The 22,894-nt window shown below is 42.6% G+C and overlaps 1 protein-coding gene across 5 annotated transcripts; it reads left to right on the top strand.

The window, feature by feature from the left end:
* Positions 1 to 1,732: 1,732 nt before the first annotated feature.
* On the top strand, positions 1,733 to 20,573 carry IMPA1 (inositol monophosphatase 1). Of its 5 annotated transcripts, none has more exons than XM_061602266.1 (10): positions 1,733 to 1,833; positions 5,989 to 6,022; positions 8,310 to 8,378; positions 9,070 to 9,203; positions 10,804 to 10,908; positions 12,063 to 12,108; positions 12,242 to 12,350; positions 17,554 to 17,662; positions 19,524 to 19,675; positions 20,441 to 20,573. In XM_061602266.1, the coding sequence occupies exons 1-10, from the start codon at positions 1,775 to 1,777 to the stop codon at positions 20,557 to 20,559; spliced, it is 936 nt and encodes a 311-aa protein (XP_061458250.1). In that variant the 5' UTR covers positions 1,733 to 1,774; the 3' UTR covers positions 20,560 to 20,573. The 5 variants fall into 5 exon arrangements, with proteins under 5 accessions (XP_061458250.1, XP_061458253.1, XP_061458252.1 ...); XM_061602268.1 differs by lacking the exon at positions 1,733 to 1,833 and adding an exon at positions 2,256 to 2,479; XM_061602269.1 differs by lacking the exon at positions 5,989 to 6,022 and having other exon boundaries at positions 1,743 to 1,833.
* Positions 20,574 to 22,894: the final 2,321 nt, after the last annotated feature.

The raw sequence follows: 22,894 nt of genomic DNA, 5'->3' as shown, positions 1-22,894 counted from the left end.
GCCCCACTGGATTGCATGGTAAATGTATTTAGCATGCAAGAACTGAACTTGGAAGCTGAGGGGGGCAAATGTACGTTTTTTAAGTGCAGGAAACGTCTCTTTTCCTCCAAGTATTTTTATTTATTTATTTATTTGATTTTTATCCCGCCCTTCCTCCTACTAGGAGCACAGGACAGCAAAATATTGGTCCATCAAGCTCAGTATTTTCTACACTGGTTGGCAGAAACTCTCCACGGTTTTGGACAGGGGTCTCTGTCCAATGGTATATGATTTGTCCTGGCCCAGAGCAGTTTTGGGGTCGTGTACCCCCAGTTACTTATTTTTTCCTGTATGTTTTTGTCTGCTTTGATTTTGGATACATGCCCTCTCATGTGCCCTGTGCCCAGCAGAAGCTCTGGGCCAGGCGGGACGCAGTGGCATCTCGTAGGGGACACCCTCCCCTTTCCTGGGGTATATGATTTGTCCTGGCCCAGAGCAGTTTGGGGGGGTGTACCCCCAGTTACTTATTTTTTCCTCTATGTTTTTGTCTGCTTTGGTTTTGGATAGATGCCCTTCCATGTACCCTGCGCCCAGCAGAAGCTCTGGGTTGGATGGGACGCAGTGGCATCTCGTAGGGGACACCCTTCCCTTTCCTGGGGTATATGATTTGTCCTGGCCCGGAGCAGATTTTGGGGTGTGTACCCCAGATACTTATTTTTTCCTGTATGTTTTTGTCCAGTTTGATTTTGCATAGATGCCCTCGTGAGTGCCTGGTGCCCAGCAGAAGCTCTGGGCCGGATGGGACAGTGGCATCTTGTAGGGGACACCCTCCCCTTTCCTGGGGTATATGATTTGTCCTGGCCCAGAGCAGTTTTGGGGGCATGTACCCCCAGTTACTTATTTTTTCCTGTATGTTTTTGTCTGCTTTGGTTTTGGATAGATGCCCTCCCATGTGCACTGCGCCCAGAAGAAGCTCTGGGCCAGGCAGTGGCATCTCGTAGAGGACACCCTCCCCTTTCCTGTGGTATATGATTTGTCCTGGCCCAGAGCAGATTTTGGGGTGTGTACCCCCAGTTACTTATTTTTTATGATTTTATGACATCATTATGTATTTATGATATCAGAATCCTGATGATTTTGATTGTATAAATTTATTGTCAGTCTTGACAGGGAGAGTCTCCTGATTACAGCAATATATCATACAGGGTACCCCATTATTTATTTTGGGGTTCAGGGACATGTTAAATTTGGTTTGATGTTGCTGTAGCTGTCAACTTTTCTTCTTTGTTAGTGATTGAAATTTCACACAAATAAGGAACTGGGAACTAGGAACCAACTTCAGCGTCGTAATTATACAGCTGAAATGAAGAAAGCTTCGAAAAACGAGGAGTGGATTTTATGCTACTTAAATTTGTACTATATGTAATTTGCGGCAGGTTTCGGTTCCTGGATCTCAAGATTCTAGTTAAAAGCAAAGAAAATGCCGCACGTGTCAATTCCGCCCACCGACCACTGTAAACAGCTATTCCGCCCGCAACAAACGCCTTTGTCTTTGGCTGTACTGTATTCCATATCCAACTGAAAATCTTTTCTCCAGCACCGCCTGAAAACGTTTTCTATACATTTTCTATAAATTCTCGCCCCGCCCTCTAAAAACTTCAGAACGCACGAGAACCAATAGGATGCGCTGATTTGTGTAGCGCGAGCCAGCCCGGAGTCATAAATTCCAGCGCAGGCGCGGTAGTAGAACCACGAGGGTTTAGTGTTTACGGCGCCTGCGCAGTGGGTTCCGTTGATGTCCTGTGTTAGACTCACAACCCGAGGTTACTTTCAGACAGTGAGTCCCGAGCTTTGGTGAGGCTGTTCCTTCATACACTTCTCTTTCATATATTATGATCTACCTCCAGGACAGCCATTGTTTCTTGTTATCACTCTCAACTATTTTTTTTTAGTTTTTTAAAACAAGTTCTCATACGAGAATACACTCTGCACATGCTCCTGTGCCCGTTCTTATGATTGTTGTACATATTCGAGACAGAACCGTGGCTCAAATTAAGTCCCTAAAAAACTGAAATACCCTCGTTGATTTGACAAGGATCGGGCTGGCAGGCAGCCTACCGGCTCCGCGCCTTCCAGCGCCCTTTGGGGGTCTCTCACCTCAGGCGGGAGGCTGCCCGGCGCCTGGCTGGCCGCCCTATGCCTGAAATGGGAGAGCTTCCAAGGCGCGGATCTGAGCAGCTGATCGCCGGTCTCAGCGGCTCTGAAGGTTGCCCGGACAACGGTGGGATGTAGCTCAGCCCCTTCCTTCCGCTTTTAGCCGCGCCCCTTAGAAAATAGCGGGGGCTGCCCAAGTAGGAGCCAGGCAAGCAAGGGAGTTTATAGGTGGGAGGTGGAACGGTGAGCATTTTTTCATCAAGATTTTCGCGCCCCGGCTTTATAGATTTCCGTTGAAAAGTTTGATCTAGGAACTTAACATTAGCAGCTCTTTTACATCCTGACGGTAAGCCTGGGGCCTGGTGGGGGGTTTCCTTCATGCCCTTTAATCATTCCTGGTCCAGGCCCCCTGTTGCTTCCTCTTATTACTCTCAGTTATTTCAACTCTTTTTCTCCCTTTCTACGAAGAAAATGAATCCTTTTTTAAAAAAGATGTTTTGTTTTAATATGTTCTAAAGTCTTTTGTTTGTAAGATGTTTTAGAGTGTTTTTAGTGTTTTTGTTTGCTGCCCTGGGCTCCTGGGAAGAGGGGCAGGCTATAAGTTTAATTAATAAATCATCCTTCCCACCACCATCCACCCCTTCTTACTATTGCTATATATATTGTAGGAGTGAGCCCTGGCTGAAATTAAGCCAGGAATCCATCTCTAAACTGAAAATTTGTTGGTTTGAAAGCAGCTAAGTGTAACCTTTCTCCCTCCTCAGGCATTCCTGTTAAACACGTAATTCACAGGGATGATAATAATAATATGAGACTCTACTATAATACAGCATTTTTATATAGTGCTGAATTAAAGAGGAGGCTTTTAAATGAATGTAAAAGCTACATGGAAGCCCTGGATATGGCAAAGCCCTTACATTATGTAAGAGTACTTCCTTGCCTTAGAGCAGAAATTGGCTTTATGTAGTGGTGATGTGGATTGTGTTGCTTGTTGTGTTAGCCAGTGTTATAGAATGGGTACCCTTGATTTTCACAGCCATGTTCTGCACAGTGCTCGCTATTGCTATGAACATGCTAAGCTGAACAGAGACAGCCACATTTTCCAAAAGCAAAATGTTGCTCTTTAACTGCTAAAAAAGTAAAACATCCCCACAGCATATTTGCTGGAACTTTAACAGAGATACATTAACTGCAAACTTGTAATATTATAAACTGTCTGGAAGAGTGAAAGGTTTGCAAAACATATTGCTTCTGAACACAGATATTATTCTTAGTCATCATAAGTCATAACTGTTCACAGGTTTGTTCTCCATCAATTTAATGACTTTTTATACATGCATACATATATTGCATACAGTGTCATTGATGTACATTATGAAATGATGTAGTAAAAAAGTCAGATACATGCTCAAGGAGCATACAACCTGTACTTTCTAATAAGGTATAAGTGACCTTCCCAGTACAACATTCACATGTGTCACTTCTTTGTCTTTATAAACATCACCCTGTTGCCTTTTCATATCTGAAGGTATCTGAACACAATACAATTACTGCAAGCCAGTGCCATTTTCAGGCATCTGTGACAAGGGCATATCTCTTGTTACATATATGCAGAAGCACATACTTGATTAGCATCTGCCGAGCATCGTGCAGGTTGGCAACATACAGGAAATGATGTGGTTGCTGTGTAGCCCATATTGCAAAAGTAGGCATTGCATTGGAGTGAAAAAAAGCACATTTACCAGTATTATTTTCTCCATCATGAAGAAATGTATAGAGATCAAGAGAATCTGATAGCATGGCAATTAAGTCATTCTTTAGAGAAAAGGAAACAAGCTCCTTATCTGAGCTGCCATCCGAATGATACTTATATCTCCTATGTATTAGTATTCAGATGTTGGTTGTGTTCACTGCTTTTCAACTGTGCAAGACTTCTGTAAAATAAGGAGACAACAGAAATAAAGCCATATTCAGCCGAAGTTGCTCACATTGCACCAGGAGGGACTTAAAAAACAAAAGCATCTATGTATAGCCTTAGCCTTCCCACTGAAATTGTTATGTTCAGAGATCCCATGGGCAACTGGTTGGCCGCTGTGAGAACAGGATGCTAGACTAGATGGGCCACTGGCCTGATCCAGCAGGGTTATCTTACATTCTTATGATAATTATTTTCCAAAATAGAGGCTGGAACAGTATTTCAGATTCCTAGCAGCCAAATCCTGAAGAGAATGGCTTGGATCCTGAATTTTCCTTCTTTAAACAGAAGAACTCAAAGCCAGCAGTGGCTCCCACTGGCAAAAAGGGGATGGAGGGAGTTTACCCCCTTCTCCCAGCAGGCCTCCAGTGACCCTCCCATGCAATTCTGAAGGGTCCCCCCCAAACCTCTGGAGCAGATTTTTGGGTGGCATAGAGGAATGCAAGGAGGAATTAGTGAAAAATGCTTCAGTGAGAGCATCCTGTGACACTTAGGATCCTGAAATAATGACGCTCTTGGATCGAACAGCATCAACATTTTAGAAGTCACTAGGAATTTTCCACTTCTTCTGACAAAAAATAAAAGTTGCCTTTCAGCTTATTCTTAATTCTTGGCCTATATTCTGAACCTCTCTTTACTATTCTGTAACTATAACTGTTGCTAATAGTAATTTCAAGCTACAGATCTTTTTCATTACTATTAAAAGATGGGCCTTTTTAATTTGGTTTGCTGCTTATAGTAGCTTGCAGCCGTAGCAAATGGATCCCTTGTTTCCTAGCACTATTCCTTGCCAACTCTGGTCTCTCTTCTGAAAAGCTGTGGAATAAGAATGAACCACTAATTATACAGTGGAGGTTTAGTTCAAAGCTTTAACTAGCTCAGAGTGGTAATGTAATGTAGTATGCTATAATATCTGAAAATGGGATGTTTCAATATTGAAAATCTTTTCTGTTTGCAGTACTTACATTTTAATAGGTTGCACTCTGATCTCAACGATACATGTAGCCCATTTCAAACTATGCTTCCTTAAATGTACAGAGGGACATATGACGTTGGTTTACATCATGTCAAAATTATTTGTCCCTCTAGTCCAGTATTATCTGCTCTGTCCGGCAGTGACTGTCCAGTATCTCAAGGCCTTTCCCATCATTTAACACCAGAACCATCTGATAACTGAGCATGTGGTTGCACCATTCACCTTTGGTCCCTTTCAGAAGTATGTTCTGCTCCAGTGGAACTTTTGTTATGGTAGATCTACATTAGATTGCAGCCTTTCTTAGATATGTCATAGAGATCTCATTGGGATTTTTAATTTCCAAATTCTAACCACTGTTTAGGTCAGTAGTGGGGAGCCTCTGGCCCACAGGTCTATCAGGCTCACCACCCCTCTTGTTATGGCCCACTAGGCTACTTTGGGCAATCCACATCTATCTGTTACGTGCCTGACATCATATGACATCAGGTGCAGGAAAGTTCAAACTGCAGAGAAAGAATCAGAAGCATGCTCAAGCTCGAGTGCGCACCAATTTTCTTTTTGCAGCTTCAGCTTGAAGTTTTCCATGCATTATGACATACGTTGTCATATGATTGACAGATGGGCAGCCCTGCCCACTTGTCAAGGAGGCCCACGGAAGGCGGGCCCCTTTCTGATCCTGCCCTCAGGCCAAAGGTTGTTCTCCACCCCTGGTTCAGATGGAACAGTGGAAACCTGAGCACACTTATTAAGGATTAAGTCCCATTGAACTAAGTAAGCATGCTTAGGAGACAATTCTGCATGTTATGGAACTAATTTACTGTGTTCTGCTGTCTTGCTCAGTAATGGGAAATTTGGCCGAGTTCATTTTCCGATTTAATGCGAATCATTTTTTATAATTGCATAGGCAGTGGAGTGGCTTCACAGACCTACACACAGAGGTATTTCTCCTAAGCTACCATTGAACCAATTCATACTTTTACTGTTGGTTTATTTACGCATTATTTCCAATCTTTTGAGTCAACATGCATAGGAATGAACGCCAGTGAGTTCAGTGGAGCTTACTCCAAAGAAAGTATATGTAAGACTGCAGCCTTGATATCAAACTTTTGAAACAAAACAATAATAAGAAGCTAGACATCAAAGACATCAGTCAGGGAAAGTAGTATTTTCTGTAATTAGCTTTCTTTGTACCAGGAGTTGAATGCTAACTTTCAGTTGCTTTTTCATCTCAGCATGTGTATAGAAACTCAGTAATGTTACTTTCCTTGATGCCACAGTTTGGTTAAAAGGGGGCTGTCTTCAAACCTCCTTATATAGGAAGCTAACTGACTGTTACAGACACGTTTGTATTACCACCCCAACAAAATCAGAAGATCTATTGTATACAATCATGCTTTATGATAACAGTCACATTTACTCAAATCCAACTGATCCTGACAACCAATTGAACAATTTGAAACAATTTTGCTGGAGTGGTACTTGAGAATTGTTGATTTCCAGATTTCAACAGTCAGGTCAAAACTATTTCAACACAATACAACAGAGCACTCCTATTATTACCTACTACTCATGGTTGAGTCTGCTACAAAGCATCATAGAGAACCACAACCTATTGTGAAGAATGATTCAGATGTAGAAGAAGCCACAGGAACCCACTGCTAGCATATAGACCACCACCTAACCTGAAGCTCCCACTATTGTCTTGCCTAATTTACAAGGCACAAGACCTTGTAAAAAGACCTAAGGTGTCACCCGTATCCTCTAATCAACATAAGCAACACACCATGTGGACCCTGTGGCACCATCTGTCATATTCATAGCATTTATTCCTGCATGTCTACTAACATGGTGTACTTTTTTCTTCTATGATGTTTATTTTCTTCTAACTCTATATATCTGATTTGTGACCAGGGCTGTGGAGTCGGTACGCCAAACCTTTGACTCTGACTCCTCTATTTTTCTACTGTCCGACTCCAACTCCTTCATATATGGCAAATGTATATTAACTAGTAATAACAAATTTACTGTAGTAAAATGGTAGCACAAGGCATTTCATCACCACCATGTGAATCATTTCTATCTAGATTGATAGAACATAAAATACATTTATTTGATTAAAATATCTGAACAAGAAAACTTTCCTAAATTCCTATGAAAAATTTTATTTTGAAGTCGGAGTCGGTACATTTCTACCGACTGCATCCAAAATTGCTTCCAATTCCACAGCCCTGTTTGTGACTATTTTTAACAAACTTCTATTATTGAATTAAAAGCAATACAAGGTCCATTCAGACTTATACAATCATAATACCAATCAAGAACATTCCTATTTCATTCTAATTTGTATATAATTTCTAGTCCATATAGTACATGGTATGGGTGAGTAATCCTACAAAATTGAAGGCAATAATCCACCAGCTATTCATATCAGCCAGGCTAGGTAGGGATCAAAAATTCTAAGCTGGGGAAGTAACCAGGAAGAGTGACTACAAGTTCCAACAATATTCTATCAGACAATCATTTCTCAGAAATAGCTAGGAGTCGGAGAATTTGTGACTGTTTTTCTCTGTCTTAAAGAAAGGCCTGCTTGTCCACTATAAACTGCTTGTGGGCACTGATGCATTAAATCAACAAGTGAGATATCATTTTAATCTCCCTGGAGACTCTGTTGCAGACCTCATAGCTACTATTTTTAGGAAGATAAAATCATGTGGATGCATAAAATGTAAGAGAGTTGACCAAGATTTCCTAAGAATGTTTGACAGTATAGACTGAGGCTTAACAGAGACTATGTACTATAACTTACACTATAGCTGTCCCTTTAAAAACTTTCGAGAGTTTCTACGTGATCAGCGCTCAGCTGACTTTTCCACCTTACTTTTCCTGAATTTCATCTCAGCATCTGATAAAGTAGGTACCTACAGAGCTTATGTCATTGTACCATAAAGAAACTTCTAAAAACTTAGTCTCAACATACCATCGAACATATTTTTCTCTTGGAGGTCGCTGATTCATAGGGTCGCCATAAGTTGTAATCGACTTGAAGGCACATAACAACACAACAAATAGCAGACTAAAACAGCTATCATGTTATATCAGTAAAAAATAGAATAAACTAATAGTAATCCAAAAACTGATTTAGCAAATATCACATTTTTATCATCAGTGTTGTATTGTATGATCTTTTAATTTGTATAAATTGGTGAAATATGTTCTGTTACCTAGAGACAGATGGCTGATCCTTGGCAAGAATGCATGGATTATGCGGTTATTTTAGCAAGAAAAGCTGGAGGGGTACGTATTACTTTGAATACTTGCAAGCATATTATTCTTTATTCTGAAAAAATTGTGTGTCTTGCTTGTTTGCCTAGTACCTAAGTGTGGTATAAAGAGACAAGGAATGTGCAGAACAAATCAAGAGACCAAATCCATTTTAAAATATAAAAATAAACGCAAGTTTAGAAAGACACAATCAGCTTTGTAAGGACGTCCAAAAACTATGTACTTGCCTGCCTGCCCACAAATACTTGTCATTTTTGGCACATGAACACAACCTGAAAGGGAGTGGAAGAAGAGTTCTCTTCCATTGCCTGGAGACAATGATCACAAATGATAGTTTGTGTTCAAGTGTAAGTACAATGGCTGCTTCCAGATGAGCCATTTACTGCAGAATTGCCATTCTCCATTCACTTGCATTGACAGGTCATCCATATGCATGGATGGTCCATAACATTGTTAAGTAGTCTTTGGAGAGGGTGTTGCTCTAATGTGCTATGTGACGTTGTTAGGAGAGGATGGGTGTAATCTAATACAACACTGCATCTCATTTTTGGTGCATCAGCACCAGATCATGCCTGAACTTCTGCCTGTTCCAAGGGAGGAAAAGTTTTTGCTTCAGTTATGTTAATGGTTTTAAAAGTATGCTTAATTTTCAAATGGTGTTATCTTGTTTTTAAAAAAATCATGTAAACCATGTTCTTTACAGGTAATCCGGGAAGCACTAACAAAGGACATAGCTGTCATGATTAAAAGCTCTCCAGCAGATCTGGTGACTGTCACTGATCAAAAAGTGGAAAATATGATTATTTCTTCTATAAAGGAAAAATATCCATCTCACAGGTACAGCATATTTTAGAACTTCATTTTTTATCAGTGGTGAAAGTAAAGGGGTATAATGTATGAAACCTTTTGATCCTGATGGCTCGAAATAAGCACAGAAGAACCAGCAAACTTATATCGTTGCTTTCTGTACGTTTAAAGTGGCGTTTGTCCTCCATAATCGCATTTCAACTGTAGTTAGGTATGAAGGGGAGAAGTGGGACTAACATGTCCCCTAAGACCTCTAGGCAATCACTTAAGATGCTTCCTCCAGTCATGGCAAAATGGTGGGATGAAGCAAGGATGATGATAGAAGACAAAGGAATGACAGGCTACGTAAATAAGAGGATGTGAGTCAGAGTTAGCATGGTGTTGTGGTTGCTGTTTGGTTAGGGACACCCCATTTGCCCTGGGTGCAGGCAAGGATTGGTCACTTGCAGATGAACATACTGTAACCTCAGTTACTGCAGGTAAGTAAGAATCTTCATAGCAAAATGGTAGGCTTTGCAATTACGCATATGTGGGAAACAGGTTTTGTTCCAACTGCTGTGTATGAAGAAAGTGAGAGGATGTCTGCTGTCTGTAGAGACAGGGAGCAAAAAAGTAGAAGGAAGGGCACATTATCTCCAACTACCTATGTATGGCTGTGACAATTGCATAGATCTCTGACATGTGTTATCTATGTCAAACACTTTATAAATGTTGTGCAACACGTTGTACAACATGAGAAAGGGGGGTGCTGCTCTTGGGAGATAGTCAGTCAAGGTGCTGCTGGGAATAGCCAGGCGATGTGAAGACGAGGAAAGTCTGTGGCATGGGATAGCAATACACACACAGTAACCTTGTTCCTTAGACAAAAAAGCAAGCCTCATCCAGATGTTTTAATAGGGGTCAGGACTTAGCATCTGACCTACTCTGACAAATCAAGCTGATCACCTTGTACCGCACTGCCCCTGCTGCCAGCACTGCCCCTGCTGCCAGCACTGCCCCTGCTGCCAGCACTGCCCCTGCTGCCAGCACTGCCCCTGCTGCCAGCACTGCCCCTGCTGCCAGCACTGCCCCTGCTGCCAGCACTGCCCCTGCTGCCAGCACTGCCCCTGCTGCCAGCACTGCCCCTGCTGCCAGCACTGCCCCTGCTGCCAGCACAGCCCTACCATGCCATCCATTGCTACTTATAGAAGAAAGTACTGCACACAACACACCGTTGCTTTGTGAAATTCACTCCTATAAGATATGGTCTTGGCCTCCAGCTTCAATGAGTTCAAAAGGAGATCAGAAAAATTCAGGAAAGATAGTGGTTACCTTTGTTGTCTCTATAGAACTCCATGTGCAGAGGCAGGATGCCACTGAATACCAGTTGCTGGGGACAATGGTGGGGAATGCTTTTCCATTCATGTCTTCCTTGTGGGCTTTCCAGAGGCATCAGGAAGATTACATCCTGCCCAATCCAGGGTGTTGGACTAAATGGAGCTATATTTCCAGTGCATAAATTGACTAGTACTACGGAAATCAGGATGTGCCAGAAATGGCTTCCTGGACAAGTGATGTTTTTTGGTTAAGATCTGTATGTGTAAGGTGTAAATACTATTTGTGTTTTTTAAATTATATATATTCCCTCTAGTTTTATTGGAGAAGAATCTGTTGCAGCAGGTGCAGGAAGTACCTTGACAGATAATCCCACTTGGATTATTGACCCTATTGATGGAACTACTAACTTTGTGCACAGGTATGCTTTTGCATCTTTCTCAGTGGGAGGTGTTCAATTAAATAATGGTGCTAGCCCAGCTGGACTTCCTCCCCCACTCCTACCCCTGCATGCACCCAACACTGTCCTCAGATCTGCTCCGGGGGGTTGCGGGAAAACCCAGAACAGATTTAGGGGGTGCGTGTGGGGAGGACGTTCCATTGCGCAAGAAGAAATCTTTGTGCTCACAGAACCAGTGACTTGGCACTACATTGAATGTAGTCCTTAGAGTCTCAGTGGGCATGTTTGGGTGTCACAGGAAAATGTTGTTAATGGTTTGGCATGTATCAGCAGTGGTTGGCAGGGCAGCATTGCATGCTTGTTTTTCCAATGACAAGCATTGCTGCTGCTTACTGAGATGGGGAGGAGCAAGGCTCAGCACACTGTGTAGGTGGGGCGTGGCAGCAGGAACATCGGATTGGCTCTGTGCCCGCACCATGCTGAGCTCCCTGCACCTTGTCCCTGTCCCTCTCATAAGTAGTAGTGACACTCAGCATTGGGAAGCCAGGTGTGCCACATCATCTTGTCTGCACCACCCCACTAACCGCTGCTACCATGCATGAATCAATCACACCCGCATCACTCCTCCCCTATAGCACTGGGAAAAAATAAACCATAATCCCAGGGTCAGCATTATGACTGAAACAGGAATCACAGTTGGTTTAGCTCCAATCCATAACCAAGGTTTGTTCTTGACTTACTGATTATGGGTTTTTGAAGCGAAACAAATTGCAATCCCTGGTTTGGAAGGCATAACATTAAGCCAGGGATCATGGTTTGTTTCTCCCCTGTGCTCAAGGGGAAGAGTGAAGCAGGTGCAATTGACTGGTGCACAGTGAACCATTTACTGCGCCTTACTGTGACAGCCAAATACTGCCTATTAATATTGGGGAAACAATATTTGAATGTCTTTCCTCCACCCCTCCCCTGGAATCAGAGTAAGATCTTTGAACTGTGTTGTGGGAGGATCAGCTTAGACCTTGTTTTCCAGCTTGTACTTAGTTAGCAATAGCTAGTTAAAACTTTGCCTGAGTTCTCTAATTTACAGTTATAGGTGTACTGCCTAACTTTTCCAATCATTAACCTTATTCCTTTGAGCTTACAAATGCAATATGCCTATCTGTTTGGTTTTCAAGGTTTCCATTTGTGGCTGTTTCAGTTGGCTTTGTTGTAAAGAAAAAGGTACGTTTTCATTTCATTTTAACATCCAGTAGAAAAGTAAAATGTTTCCATTCCATGCTAAGCACAGAATGGAAACTTCTGTATTTTTTACTACTTTGAAAAAACTAGAAGCGTTGCATTTTTCTGGTTGCAGATGGAATTTGGAGTTGTGTACAGCTGTGTAGAAGACAAAATGTACACTGGCAGGAAAGGAAAAGGAGCATTTTGCAACGGACAAAAGCTCCAAGTGTCACAACAACAAGGTATGGCTTCTTTTGTATTAATGTAGTATGACTATACAAAATTGGGGAGGGGAAGTAATGGATTGAGAATTACAGACACCTACATTTGGATTAAATATATTTAGCATATATTAGAATAGAGTTAATGATTTCACCCACAAACAGCAGGATTCTTTTCTCACAAAACTACAGTTGTCTGTACCATATTCTTCCTACTCAGGAGTTTCAAAGGGTGTGTATGGATGTACCTTAAGACAGGGTGGTTCATGGATTTTTATCTTGGGGAACAAGCTTGATTTCCATTAGCCTCTGTACTGCATTTGACACATGCCCTAAACAGTAAAGTGAAGCAATCTTAACTCTAGAAAGCTGGTGTAACTTGCACTGTTGTAAGTTACTCCTATTCCAAACTCTGTTCAGGAGGAATTTGGAGGAATTTGACTTAAACCATCCTTTTTTGCCAGCTACGTTCTACTGGGTTGCTAGGCTATGTGACTGAGCTGAAAGGGATTTGGAATATGTGCAAGTCTCTCCTTGTTTCATCCTGCTCTTGGAACACCTCTTTTTGGGGACTGCAAGTTCCACCAATTGAGCCAGCATACTCCCATCTCAGCTGGGTTGAGGGACTTATACCAGCATATCCCCAACTGAGCTGGGATGAGAGAGTTGCGCGACATAGACCCTACTCAGCTGGGACAGCCCAAGATCCACCTATTCTAAACTTAATCATCCCGGCAGAACTTGGGTTTGGATTGCACTGTTGGTGACCTAGCCAACCCTGTTGGATTCAGACTCTGACTTGCTGGTGTGTTTTTCCCCATTATGTTTAATGTGGAATCTCAGTTTAGACTGTTTCATACCTCAGCTTACAGATTATACAGCCCTCTGGATCTGTACACAAGCATAATTAAGCATGACTACTCAAGCCAAGACATGGTTGTAGCAATTAGACACACCCGTTGAGACCTTTTAAATAGGTTTGGGACAGACTTTCCTTTCGTGTGGGGAAGGTTGCTCTGAACAGGACTGCATGAGCAAGCACTCCTATGAACAGATTGAAAAGTTGGTGCTGTCTGTTCGCCCCTGTGCATCTGTCGGTGTGTTTTTGGTGACAGTGACACGTCAGATCCTCCTCTGGCACCGCCTCTCGTTGAGCCTCTGATTCCTCAGCATTGGAAGGAGGCACAAGTGGCAGCTTGGGCAACAAGGCAGGGCTGAGGGGAGGTACAAGGGCCAGCTCATTGTCAGACGGCCCTTATTCAGTTGTAACTGGAACTAAGGGGGCGGAGCTGTCCAAACTAGTAAAGCCTTCTCCTGTTCAGCCCCCTCCCATTGCAGTCCACTGGGCTCCTTCCCAAGATCCCATTCCTCTTCCTCCTCCTCCTCCTCCTGATAACTCTGCCAGGAGTCCTCCATGGGGCCCATGACAGTTAGTCAGTCTGGCAACAACCTATGTGAAATATGGCAGACAGTCCTTCCCCCTTCTTTTTTTCTTTCTCTCTGTGTCTGTATTGTTCATTCAATTAAATGTTCAGTTGTGGGTGGGAGGATTGCCTTGTCTTAAAAAAAAGTTTGTTCCATGGAGAGGAGATGGTTTGCAACCAACAGTGCAGAGCACAGGCGGCTTCTCCTGCAAACAGGAAGCCCAGATTTTCTGGAACTCTTATCTTGGAGAGTAGATCATTCATGTGAACAAACTGTGATGAGTGCTTTTCTACCCTGGCTTCACTGCTCATTTATTTACATCTGTAGGCACTCAGACATAATTTTCAGGTCAGAAGACCAGAGAGATTCTTTTGGAGCATAATTAATCCTGCTTCCTCAAGTAAGTTTGATGCAGTAGGGTTGGCCCATGGTCAGGGCCTGTTGCATCAGTCTTGCACTCATTTTTTTAATTTTATTAGAGCTCATAGGTTCACTGAAAGGCATTGTTAATCCAGGTAAATCTGTGGGCGGTAGAGGCCACGTGCCAACATCCCTAGGGTATTACATGCCAAATATTGATTTATTCATTTGCAGATTTGTTAATTGCTTCACAATCAAAGGTTATGGAAGTACAATGCAATAAAATAAAATACAAAAGAATACAAACTGAGTAGATAAAAGGCAATAAAACATTTCTATAGTTGTACAATCATTGTACAAAGGTGTAATGGGTGAAATGATTTGGGTGGAACATTGTATAAGTATTCTTAAATGCATGCATAACCGAGACCTGGGTGGGCGAACAGGGAGGAGTTAGTCTGTCCCAGATCTGCCCACCGGGGTATTCGGTTCAGCATCATGGTAAATCTGAGGGTCGGGGAGGTGGGGTTGCTGTGGTCTATAAGAGTTCCATCTCACTCACCAAGCACCATGTCCATACAACTACTGGCCTGGAGTGTTTGCACCTCGTGTTGGGCCAGAGGGACAGACTGGGAATCCTTTTGGTGTACCGCCCACCTTGCTGCCCAATGGCTTCCCTAACTGAGTTGACGGAAGTGGTCTCGGAGGTATTGTTGAGATCCCCTAGACTATTAGTACTGGGAGATGTCAACATTCATGCCGAGGCTAGTTTGTCTGGGGCGGCTCAGGATTTCATGGACTCCATGACAACCATGGGGCTGTCCCAATATGTTAGTGGCCCAACACATATATCGGGGCATACTCTCGACCTTATCTTTGTTACTGGACATGGGGATAGTGATCTGGACGTGGGGAGTTTTACATCTCTCCCTTTGTCATGGACAGATCACTGCTTGCTGAAGTTTAGACTTTCAGTGACCTTTTCCCTCCGCAAGGGTGGGGGACCTATTAAATTGGTCTGCCCCCGGAGACTAATGAATCCTGAAGGTTTTCAAAGGGCTCTGGTGGTTTTTCTGGCTGACAGGACCGGCGCTCCTGTCGAAGCCCTGGCTAATCTGTGGAACGCGGAGATGGCCCGGGCTGTCGACACGATCGCTCCTGCGCGCCCTCTCCTTTGCAGAGCTCATTCAGCTCCTTGGTATACTCCAGAGTTGAGAGCTATGAAGCAAGATAGGAGGCGGCTTGAGCGGAGATGGAGACGAACTCCCGACGAATGCAATTATATGCTGGTCTGTGCTTCCACCAAGCGGTATGTAGGAGCGGTGAGGGCGGCGAAAAAACAACACTTCGCCGCCACTATTAAGGCATCTCTCTGCCGCCCAGCGGAGCTTTTTAGAGTCGTCCGAGGGCTACTCCATCTAGGCCTGCAGGACACTGTAGATACATCGGTGGCCCGCTGCAATGAGTTTGCTGAGCACTTCCAGCATAAGATCTTACGCATCCGTCGGGACCTAGACTCTCATTTTATAGCAGTTAACCCTAGTGAGGTGTCTGGAGCACAGTCTTACCATGTTTTGTTGGATGAGTTTCAGTCGGTTCAGTTCGAGGACGTGGACAAGGTGCTTGGACAGGTACGTGCAACCACTTCGGTACTAGATCCTTGCCCCCCTTGGCTAATAAAAACTAGCAAGGAGGGAACAGTTGGCTGGGCCAAGGAAGTGATAAATGCCTCCTTGCGAGAGGGAGTGGTCCCCGGTTGTTTGAAAGAGGCAGCAGTGAGACCACTCCTGAAAAAGCCTTCCCTGGACCCAGAGGATTTCAGCAGCTACAGACCAGTGGCAAACGTTCCATTCCTGGGCAAGATCTTGGAGCGAGTGGTTGCCGACCAGCTCCAGGCGCTATTGGATGAAACCAATTATCTAGATCCATTTCAATTGGGTTTCAGGCCTGGTTTTGGCACTGAGACGGCCTTGGTCGCCCTGTTTGATGACCTATGCCGGGAAAGAGACAGAGGGAGTGTAACTCTGTTGATTCTCCTTGATCTCTCAGCGGCTTTTGATACCATCGACCATGGTATCCTTCTGGAGAGGCTTGCGGAGTTGGGAGTTGGAGGCACTGCGTGGCAGTGGTTCCGCTCCTACTTGGCGGGCCGTCTCCAGAAGATAGTGCTAGGGGAACATTGCTCGACACCATGGGCACTCCAATGTGGGGTCCCGCAGGGTTCGGTTTTGTCTCCCATGCTTTTTAACATCTATATGAAGCCGTTGGGTGCGGTCATCAGGAGTTTTGGAGTGCGTTGTCACCAGTACGCTGATGACACGCAGCTCTACTTTTCCTTTTCATCGTCTTCAGGTGAGGCGGTCAATGTGCTGAACCGTTGCCTGGCCGCGACAATGGACTGGATGAGCACTAACAAACTGAGACTCAATCTTGATAAGACTGAGATGCTGTTGGTGGATGGTTTCTCCAATCAGATGGTGGATACATATCCTGTCCTGGATGGGGTTACACTTCCCCTAAAGGAACAGGTTCGTAGTTTGGGAGTCGTTTTAGACTCTTCCCTGTCACTTGAGGCTCATGTAGCCTCGGTGGCATGGAATGCGTTCTACCAACTTTGGTTGGTAGCCCAGCTACGTCCCTACCTGACTAAGGAGGATCTTACATCAGTAGTACATGCTCTGGTAACCTCACGTTTGGATTACTGTAATGCGCTCTACGTAGGGCTACCTCTGAAGACAGTTCGGAAGCTACAGCTGGTGCAAAATGCGGCGGCCAGACTGCTAACAAGAACGAAGCGATCGGACCATATAACACCTGTTCTGGCCCGCTTGCACTGGCTTCCAATACGCTTCCGGGCCAGATTCAAAGTGTTGGTATTAACCTACAAAGCCTTATACGGCGCGGGACCACAATATTTGTCGGAACGCCTCTCCCGTTGTGAACCGGCTCGTACACTACGGTCTGCTACGAAGGCCCTCCTCCGGGTCCCGACCCATAGGGAGGCCCGGAGGGTGGTGACAAGATCAAGGGCCTTCTCAGTGGTGGCCCCCGAACTATGGAATAGTCTCCCTGAGGAGGTGTGCTTGGCGCCGACCCTATCCTTTCGGCGCCAAGTTAAAACCTTTCTCTTCGAGGCATTTTAATTTTTTGTTTAATGATGGTAAAGTTTGTAATTTAATCTTAGTTATGCAGTTTTTAGATTGTGAAATTTGATTTTAGATTGTGATGCTTTTGTATTTTCCTGTATTTTATTGTATTTATGTTCACCGCCCAGAGAGCTATTGCTAGTCTGGCGGTATATAAGTTTTAAAAATAAATAATAAGTTTTAAAAATAAATAAATAAATAAAATATTTGTTGTGTTAGCTTTGAACAACAGCCACCAAATCTAAATTAAAGTAATGAGTGGACTTGTTTCCCTTTCCCCCCCGTCTCTACAGATATAACAAAAGCACTCTTGGTGTCAGAGCTGGGATCCAACCGTGATCCAGAGGTCATAAAAACTGTTCTTTCTAACATGCAAAGACTCCTCAGCATTCCTGTTCATGGGTATGGCATCTTTCATGTTTTCTGTGTTCTTGTTCTTGGCACTCTCCTTGAAAGTACAATACAAGTATTCCTGGGAATTGTCTCAGTTCACCCTTCCATCTGTTCCAAAAACCCAAATGAGGGATCTGTCTGCTAAAAGAATTGCACTGGCTGCCCATTTGCTACCAGGCCAAGTTCAAGGTTCTAGTTTTGGTGTACAAAGCCCTATACAGCTCGGGACCAGGTTACCTGAAAGACCGTCTTACCCCTTATATACCCAGGCTATCACTGCGCTCTGCAGGTGAGGGGCTCCTGCAGATACCATCTTATCAGGAGGTCTGTTCTGCACAACATAGGAAACGAACCTTTAGTGTGGCGGCACCTACTCTGTGAAATTCCCTCCCCTTAAATATTAGAGAGGCGCCATTTCTGTTATCTTTTCGGCACCTATTAAAGATCTTCCTCTTTCAACAAGCCTTTTAAGTTGAGACCTATCCCAGTCTGCGTCTGTGTTGGAATTGCTTTTTAATATGTTCTTAGACCTTTTTTAAAAAATGTTTTTAATCTTAGATGATGTTTTTAAAGCTTTTTTAAAGATGTTTTGTTTTAATGTTTTGCGTTTGGTTTTGTGATGTTTTAGAGTTTTTGGTGCTTTTGTTTGCCGCCCTGGGCTCCTGCCAGGAGGATGGGCGGGATATAAATCATTTAGTAAATAAATAAATAATATACTGGTTGTGGCAGGATTGCATGTTGTCCCATATAGCATTGCCAGAAGACAGCTAACTAAATAAGAAAAGGGACATTCATAGGGCAGTGAACTTGGACTGGAGCCTTCCCTCTCTCCCTTGGTACTGTGTGCCCCCATCTTAAGATAATGTTGGAGCAAGAGCAGAAATAATGAGGGCCAGAAGTTCAGGAAGTGGCAGAGGAGAAGGTGCTTATTGCAGGGAGGTCTCTGTTTCCCACAGTGCAGTACATTACCCACAGTGCAGTACATTACCCACAAAAACATGAGATCCAAATAGCATCAAAGCGGCCACATACTTAATTAATTAAAAACTGTATTGTCAGTTCTTTAAAAAAAAAAGTTTTAATGTGTTTTGAATTTTTTATGAAATAAATGGTAACAAAAACAAGTTATGCACAAAATCCTGAGTGGGATGACCAGGGTAGGCAAGGGAAGTGGGGGAAAGACAGAACATCAATGTTTAGAACGGTTAAGTGAGATTAGCGTAATGTTCTCTGTTGCATGCCTTGGTCAAGAGTTCCACAAGAGGAGGCTGTTCAGAGGCCAAGAAGCAATATTCGAATGTCTCTGTATATGCTTTCCAGATAGCCTGAAAAAATAACCTCTTGGAGCTAATTTTTAAATGTGATCTGTTTGCAGTTAGAGAATGTGTAGGTAAGTCCTAAGTCCACTAGGTGACAGAAGGTGTTGGTCTCTACATGAGACTCTTGGCATTCAATAGTGCTTGGAGAATCCACTTCCTACACTGCCCAATAGTTGGCCTATTGTCAGTTATTCTAAAGTACTTAAGAGTTCACACATAGGAGTTCAATAATTTAGGACAGAAAGGAGGAATTATATGATGCAGCAGTGTGGTCCTATTAAAAGTAATAAAATGCTTTTGTGTTAAATCCAGACTGAAGCTGAATTCCTAACCTCTTTGAGTAGACATGGTTAGGACTGCACTGAAGTTGCACCTAAGTCATGATTTCAATGGGAACTACTAGCAAGTCTCATTGATTTCAACGAGAAACCTAAGTTCAGCTCATTTCGTTTGAATCTCCTTTTTTGCATCCCAAATAACACAGTTGCTATAAATATATGTAAAAGTGTATGGGTTTTATTTGTTGCAATAATATTCATCCTCTGTTTTAGGATTCGAGCAGTTGGGACTGCAGCCATAAACATGTGCCTGGTAGCAACAGGTGGAGCAGATGCCTACTATGAGATGGGGATTCATTGCTGGGATATGGCAGGGGCCGGAATTATCATTACAGAAGCAGGTGGAGTGCTGCTAGATGTCTCAGGTAAAATCAATCAGAAACATAACAAGACCAGTTCAGTTCATTTGTGATATGCAGTTAAATAAAGGTGAGGACCACAGTCTCATGAATGGTAGGTGGGGCTTTAGCATTTGATCGTGTTCCATTCAGTTAGTCATTTTTGTAGGATTTTACCCGCTTCTTTTATCCTGAGAGAGACACCAGATTATTATAGCTGGTATATCAATATATCATATTTGCTTTTCCATGTCACTGTAAACAAAGCATCACTATTCTTGAATGTTGAAGATGTTCTACTTTGAACATACGTAACTCTTTGTACAGCAGTGCAGCCTTGTAAATAAGCCCACAAAAGTTACTAGCCTGCAAGAACGTCTACTAGCCTGCTGAGGCCTAGCAGAGGAAGGGCAGAGAGTTCCATCCCTATTACAGCAGCCTCCTGCATTTCTATGCTGGGTGTGGAAGAGGGGCCATACCTCCTATGGAAGCCCACTTGGTTCCTGTGTAGGGTATGAGCTGATTCAGTGCTTGGGAATCCTAAAACGTCCTTCTAGGCTAAAGTGCTGACTCGTAAGTTGCTGATGCTCTCATTCTGATGCTCTCATTCAAAGTTTTTTTCAGAATTGCCCTCAAAATCTATGTTTCTCATATTGGTTACTTTGGAGCAGTCCTTCAGAGTTTTTAACATGATTTATGCAAAGCTATAAAGTCCTGCTTTATAATATTAGGTCATATCTAAGGCTGTAAACCAATTTTAACCCACTTTTTTGTATTTTTTTCCCCCTCTAGGCGGGCCATTTGATTTGATGTCAAGAAGAATAATTGCTGCTAATAGTCAAGTACTAGCAAAGCGGGTAGCAAAAGAGATTCAGATAATTCCTTATCAAAGGGATGATGAAACAAATTAAATGTCATCATTACACCTTCTGTTATTGGCAATTCTTATCAGCTGCTGTATACTTAAAAATAGCTTTTTATTGAAATACACCCTTTGTACGTGGGCACTGTGGCAGCTGATACAGGCTTGTTGCTGAATCTGAAATTTCAAAGCTTGATGCTTCAGTTCCTCTCAACATTTCTAGGAATGCATTTTGTCTTGTGCAAATGGCACACAAATATTTGGGAAGTGATCTTTCCAAATATTCTTGCTTACGTCTCCTACAAGAAAACATCTGGAATGTGGTGGTTATGCTTCAAAGCCCTTGGGTACAGAGACTCATTCTGGATCAAACTAGATGTGATGTTTACAAATAAGTGGTCCCAACCTCACGATTGTCAATATAGCAAAAGAATGAATGGGACGGGTATAGGCATTTGCAAGGACAGATCAGCTAGCAGGTGGAGCCCAGAGATTCTCCCTCATAGTTTCCTCTAGACTCTTTTTCTCCACCCGTACTCATATCTTGTCATGAAACCGGATGGGGCAGAATTTGCTGGGGAGAATCAGCAAGCACACATCTGCCTACCAAATCTTCCTTGCAAATGCTTCCAGGTTAACATTATGCTGGAAAAACTGCCTACTCTTTCCCTTGCAGACAAGGTCTAACTTGACCACAGAATTTCTGCATTTGCCAACTTCTGGGTTTTTTTTCTACCTGGTGGTGTGTTTCATATAAACCTTCTTGTTAATACTGGCCTGATAAAAACCATCTTTGATTTACAGAAGACATAATGCCAGAGTCCAGCCAAAGTTAAGCATTTTGAAAGCACTGGCTCTGAAATAGTGGAGTAAAATATATTTCAACCTCTTAAACTGAAATCCATGGCACCGAAAAGTGCTTAACTTGATTGTGCTGCAGTTGTTCTTCACAGCATTATCCTAACTCTTTCTTCCTTCACAATAGCTTTTAGAAGACATGATAAAAGGAAATTCTAAGTACAAAACTAAAAACAGGCATGCGCTCTTGCAAATATCAAACTATTGAACCGTTGTAAAATATTTGGCCAAAAATCATGAACACAGCCAACATTACACTGAATATGCTTCACAGGACACTTTTTAAAGGCTTCTTTTGAGCAGCTTATTTCCAGTTCTAGATATTTATTTCTAGATTTATTTTTTTTAAGCTGAAGTTTGATCAACCTTCCTCAAAATGGACTGTAAACAATATCTCCAAGGACAGCAAAAAGTTTTGTGATACATTAAACAGTGCCTAACAAATCTATTATGAGCGTAAGGTTCTGGGGGTCAAATGCATTAGACTTACTGCATTTTCTGGCAAAAGGCTAATACAACTACCCCTTTTTCAAGGAATTATCTGTCAGGCTACATGTGCCAGTCCTATTTACTATAAAATATTTGGTCTTTGCTATCTATTAGAAAGAAAACTATAACTGTAAAGAAGCATTGGGAGATCACTGTCAACATAGCAGTGGCATCCAGAAATATTGACATGAATCAGACATCAAGACTTGTACTTGCACAGCTGGATCTTTGACAGCCAAAATGCTTTCAGTGTAGCACACAGGTCTCCTGATGTAGCCATATCTTTGTTAGAAACAGCTTTGCATTACGATTCATCTCATGATTTTTTTTCCTGATGTACAAATAACATGTTCACAACCCTGGAGAAGAGCTATCAATGTAACATTACAAATGTTAATGCACATATTTACTGGCCCTTGGTGTTCTGCGTTAGATTTTCATTACGTTTGATCTCCCAGTTCATCCATAACTAACAGGTCTTATGGCCTAGTCATGTGAGTAAGACTAGTGTTGAATAATACCCAGTGTGCGTGCACATTCATGTGCGGCTGGGGTACAGACATGAATTTGTTTGATCACGATGTGTGCAGATGTGGCACCCACCCTAATTTCTCTGCTTTGCAAATGTGCCCATGAGTACAGAAAGGTTGGTTGTACATATAATTTATCATCAGCATTTAGGATTTGTTAATGTACAGGCTCTGCATCAATGGTCCCTTTGCACTTCTGCTAAATTCTACAGACATGTCCTGTACTTAACAGCTATCAAAATGTTTCCTTGGCATACCAGGCCAAACATAAATTCTGGGGGTTTGTAGGAAATCTAAGGTAAAAAAAAATGCTGATATTAAGCAAATTTACTTTGTAAAGTGAGAATTGTTTTGAAATGTACGATAGTAATATATTTAAAATAAAAGTTCAGCTTTATTTTTGGATTAAGAATGACCATGATATTGTCCCCCTCCCCATTAAATAGCTCATTTATTACCTTTCATAAATTTACAAGCTCTTCTATACTGAGCAGTATTTTAGTTATG

Source organism: Rhineura floridana, chromosome 1 (assembly GCF_030035675.1).
Source record: "Rhineura floridana isolate rRhiFlo1 chromosome 1, rRhiFlo1.hap2, whole genome shotgun sequence".
Taxonomy (NCBI): Eukaryota; Metazoa; Chordata; class Lepidosauria; order Squamata; family Rhineuridae; genus Rhineura; species Rhineura floridana.
This window is presented reverse-complemented; position numbering and strand designations above follow the sequence as displayed.

Excerpts from the sequence above, each read along its gene's own strand:
- IMPA1 (XM_061602266.1), top strand. The coding sequence starts at position 1,775 with ATGTCCTGTGTTAGACTCACAACCCGAGGTTACTTTCAGACAGTGAGT. Across the intron at positions 1,834-5,988 it reads ACAGTGAGTCCCGAGCTTTG|GCAGTGGAGTGGCTTCACAG; the intron begins GTGAGGCTGTTC and ends ATAATTGCATAG. Across the intron at positions 8,379-9,069 it reads TAGCAAGAAAAGCTGGAGGG|GTAATCCGGGAAGCACTAAC; the intron begins GTACGTATTACT and ends TGTTCTTTACAG.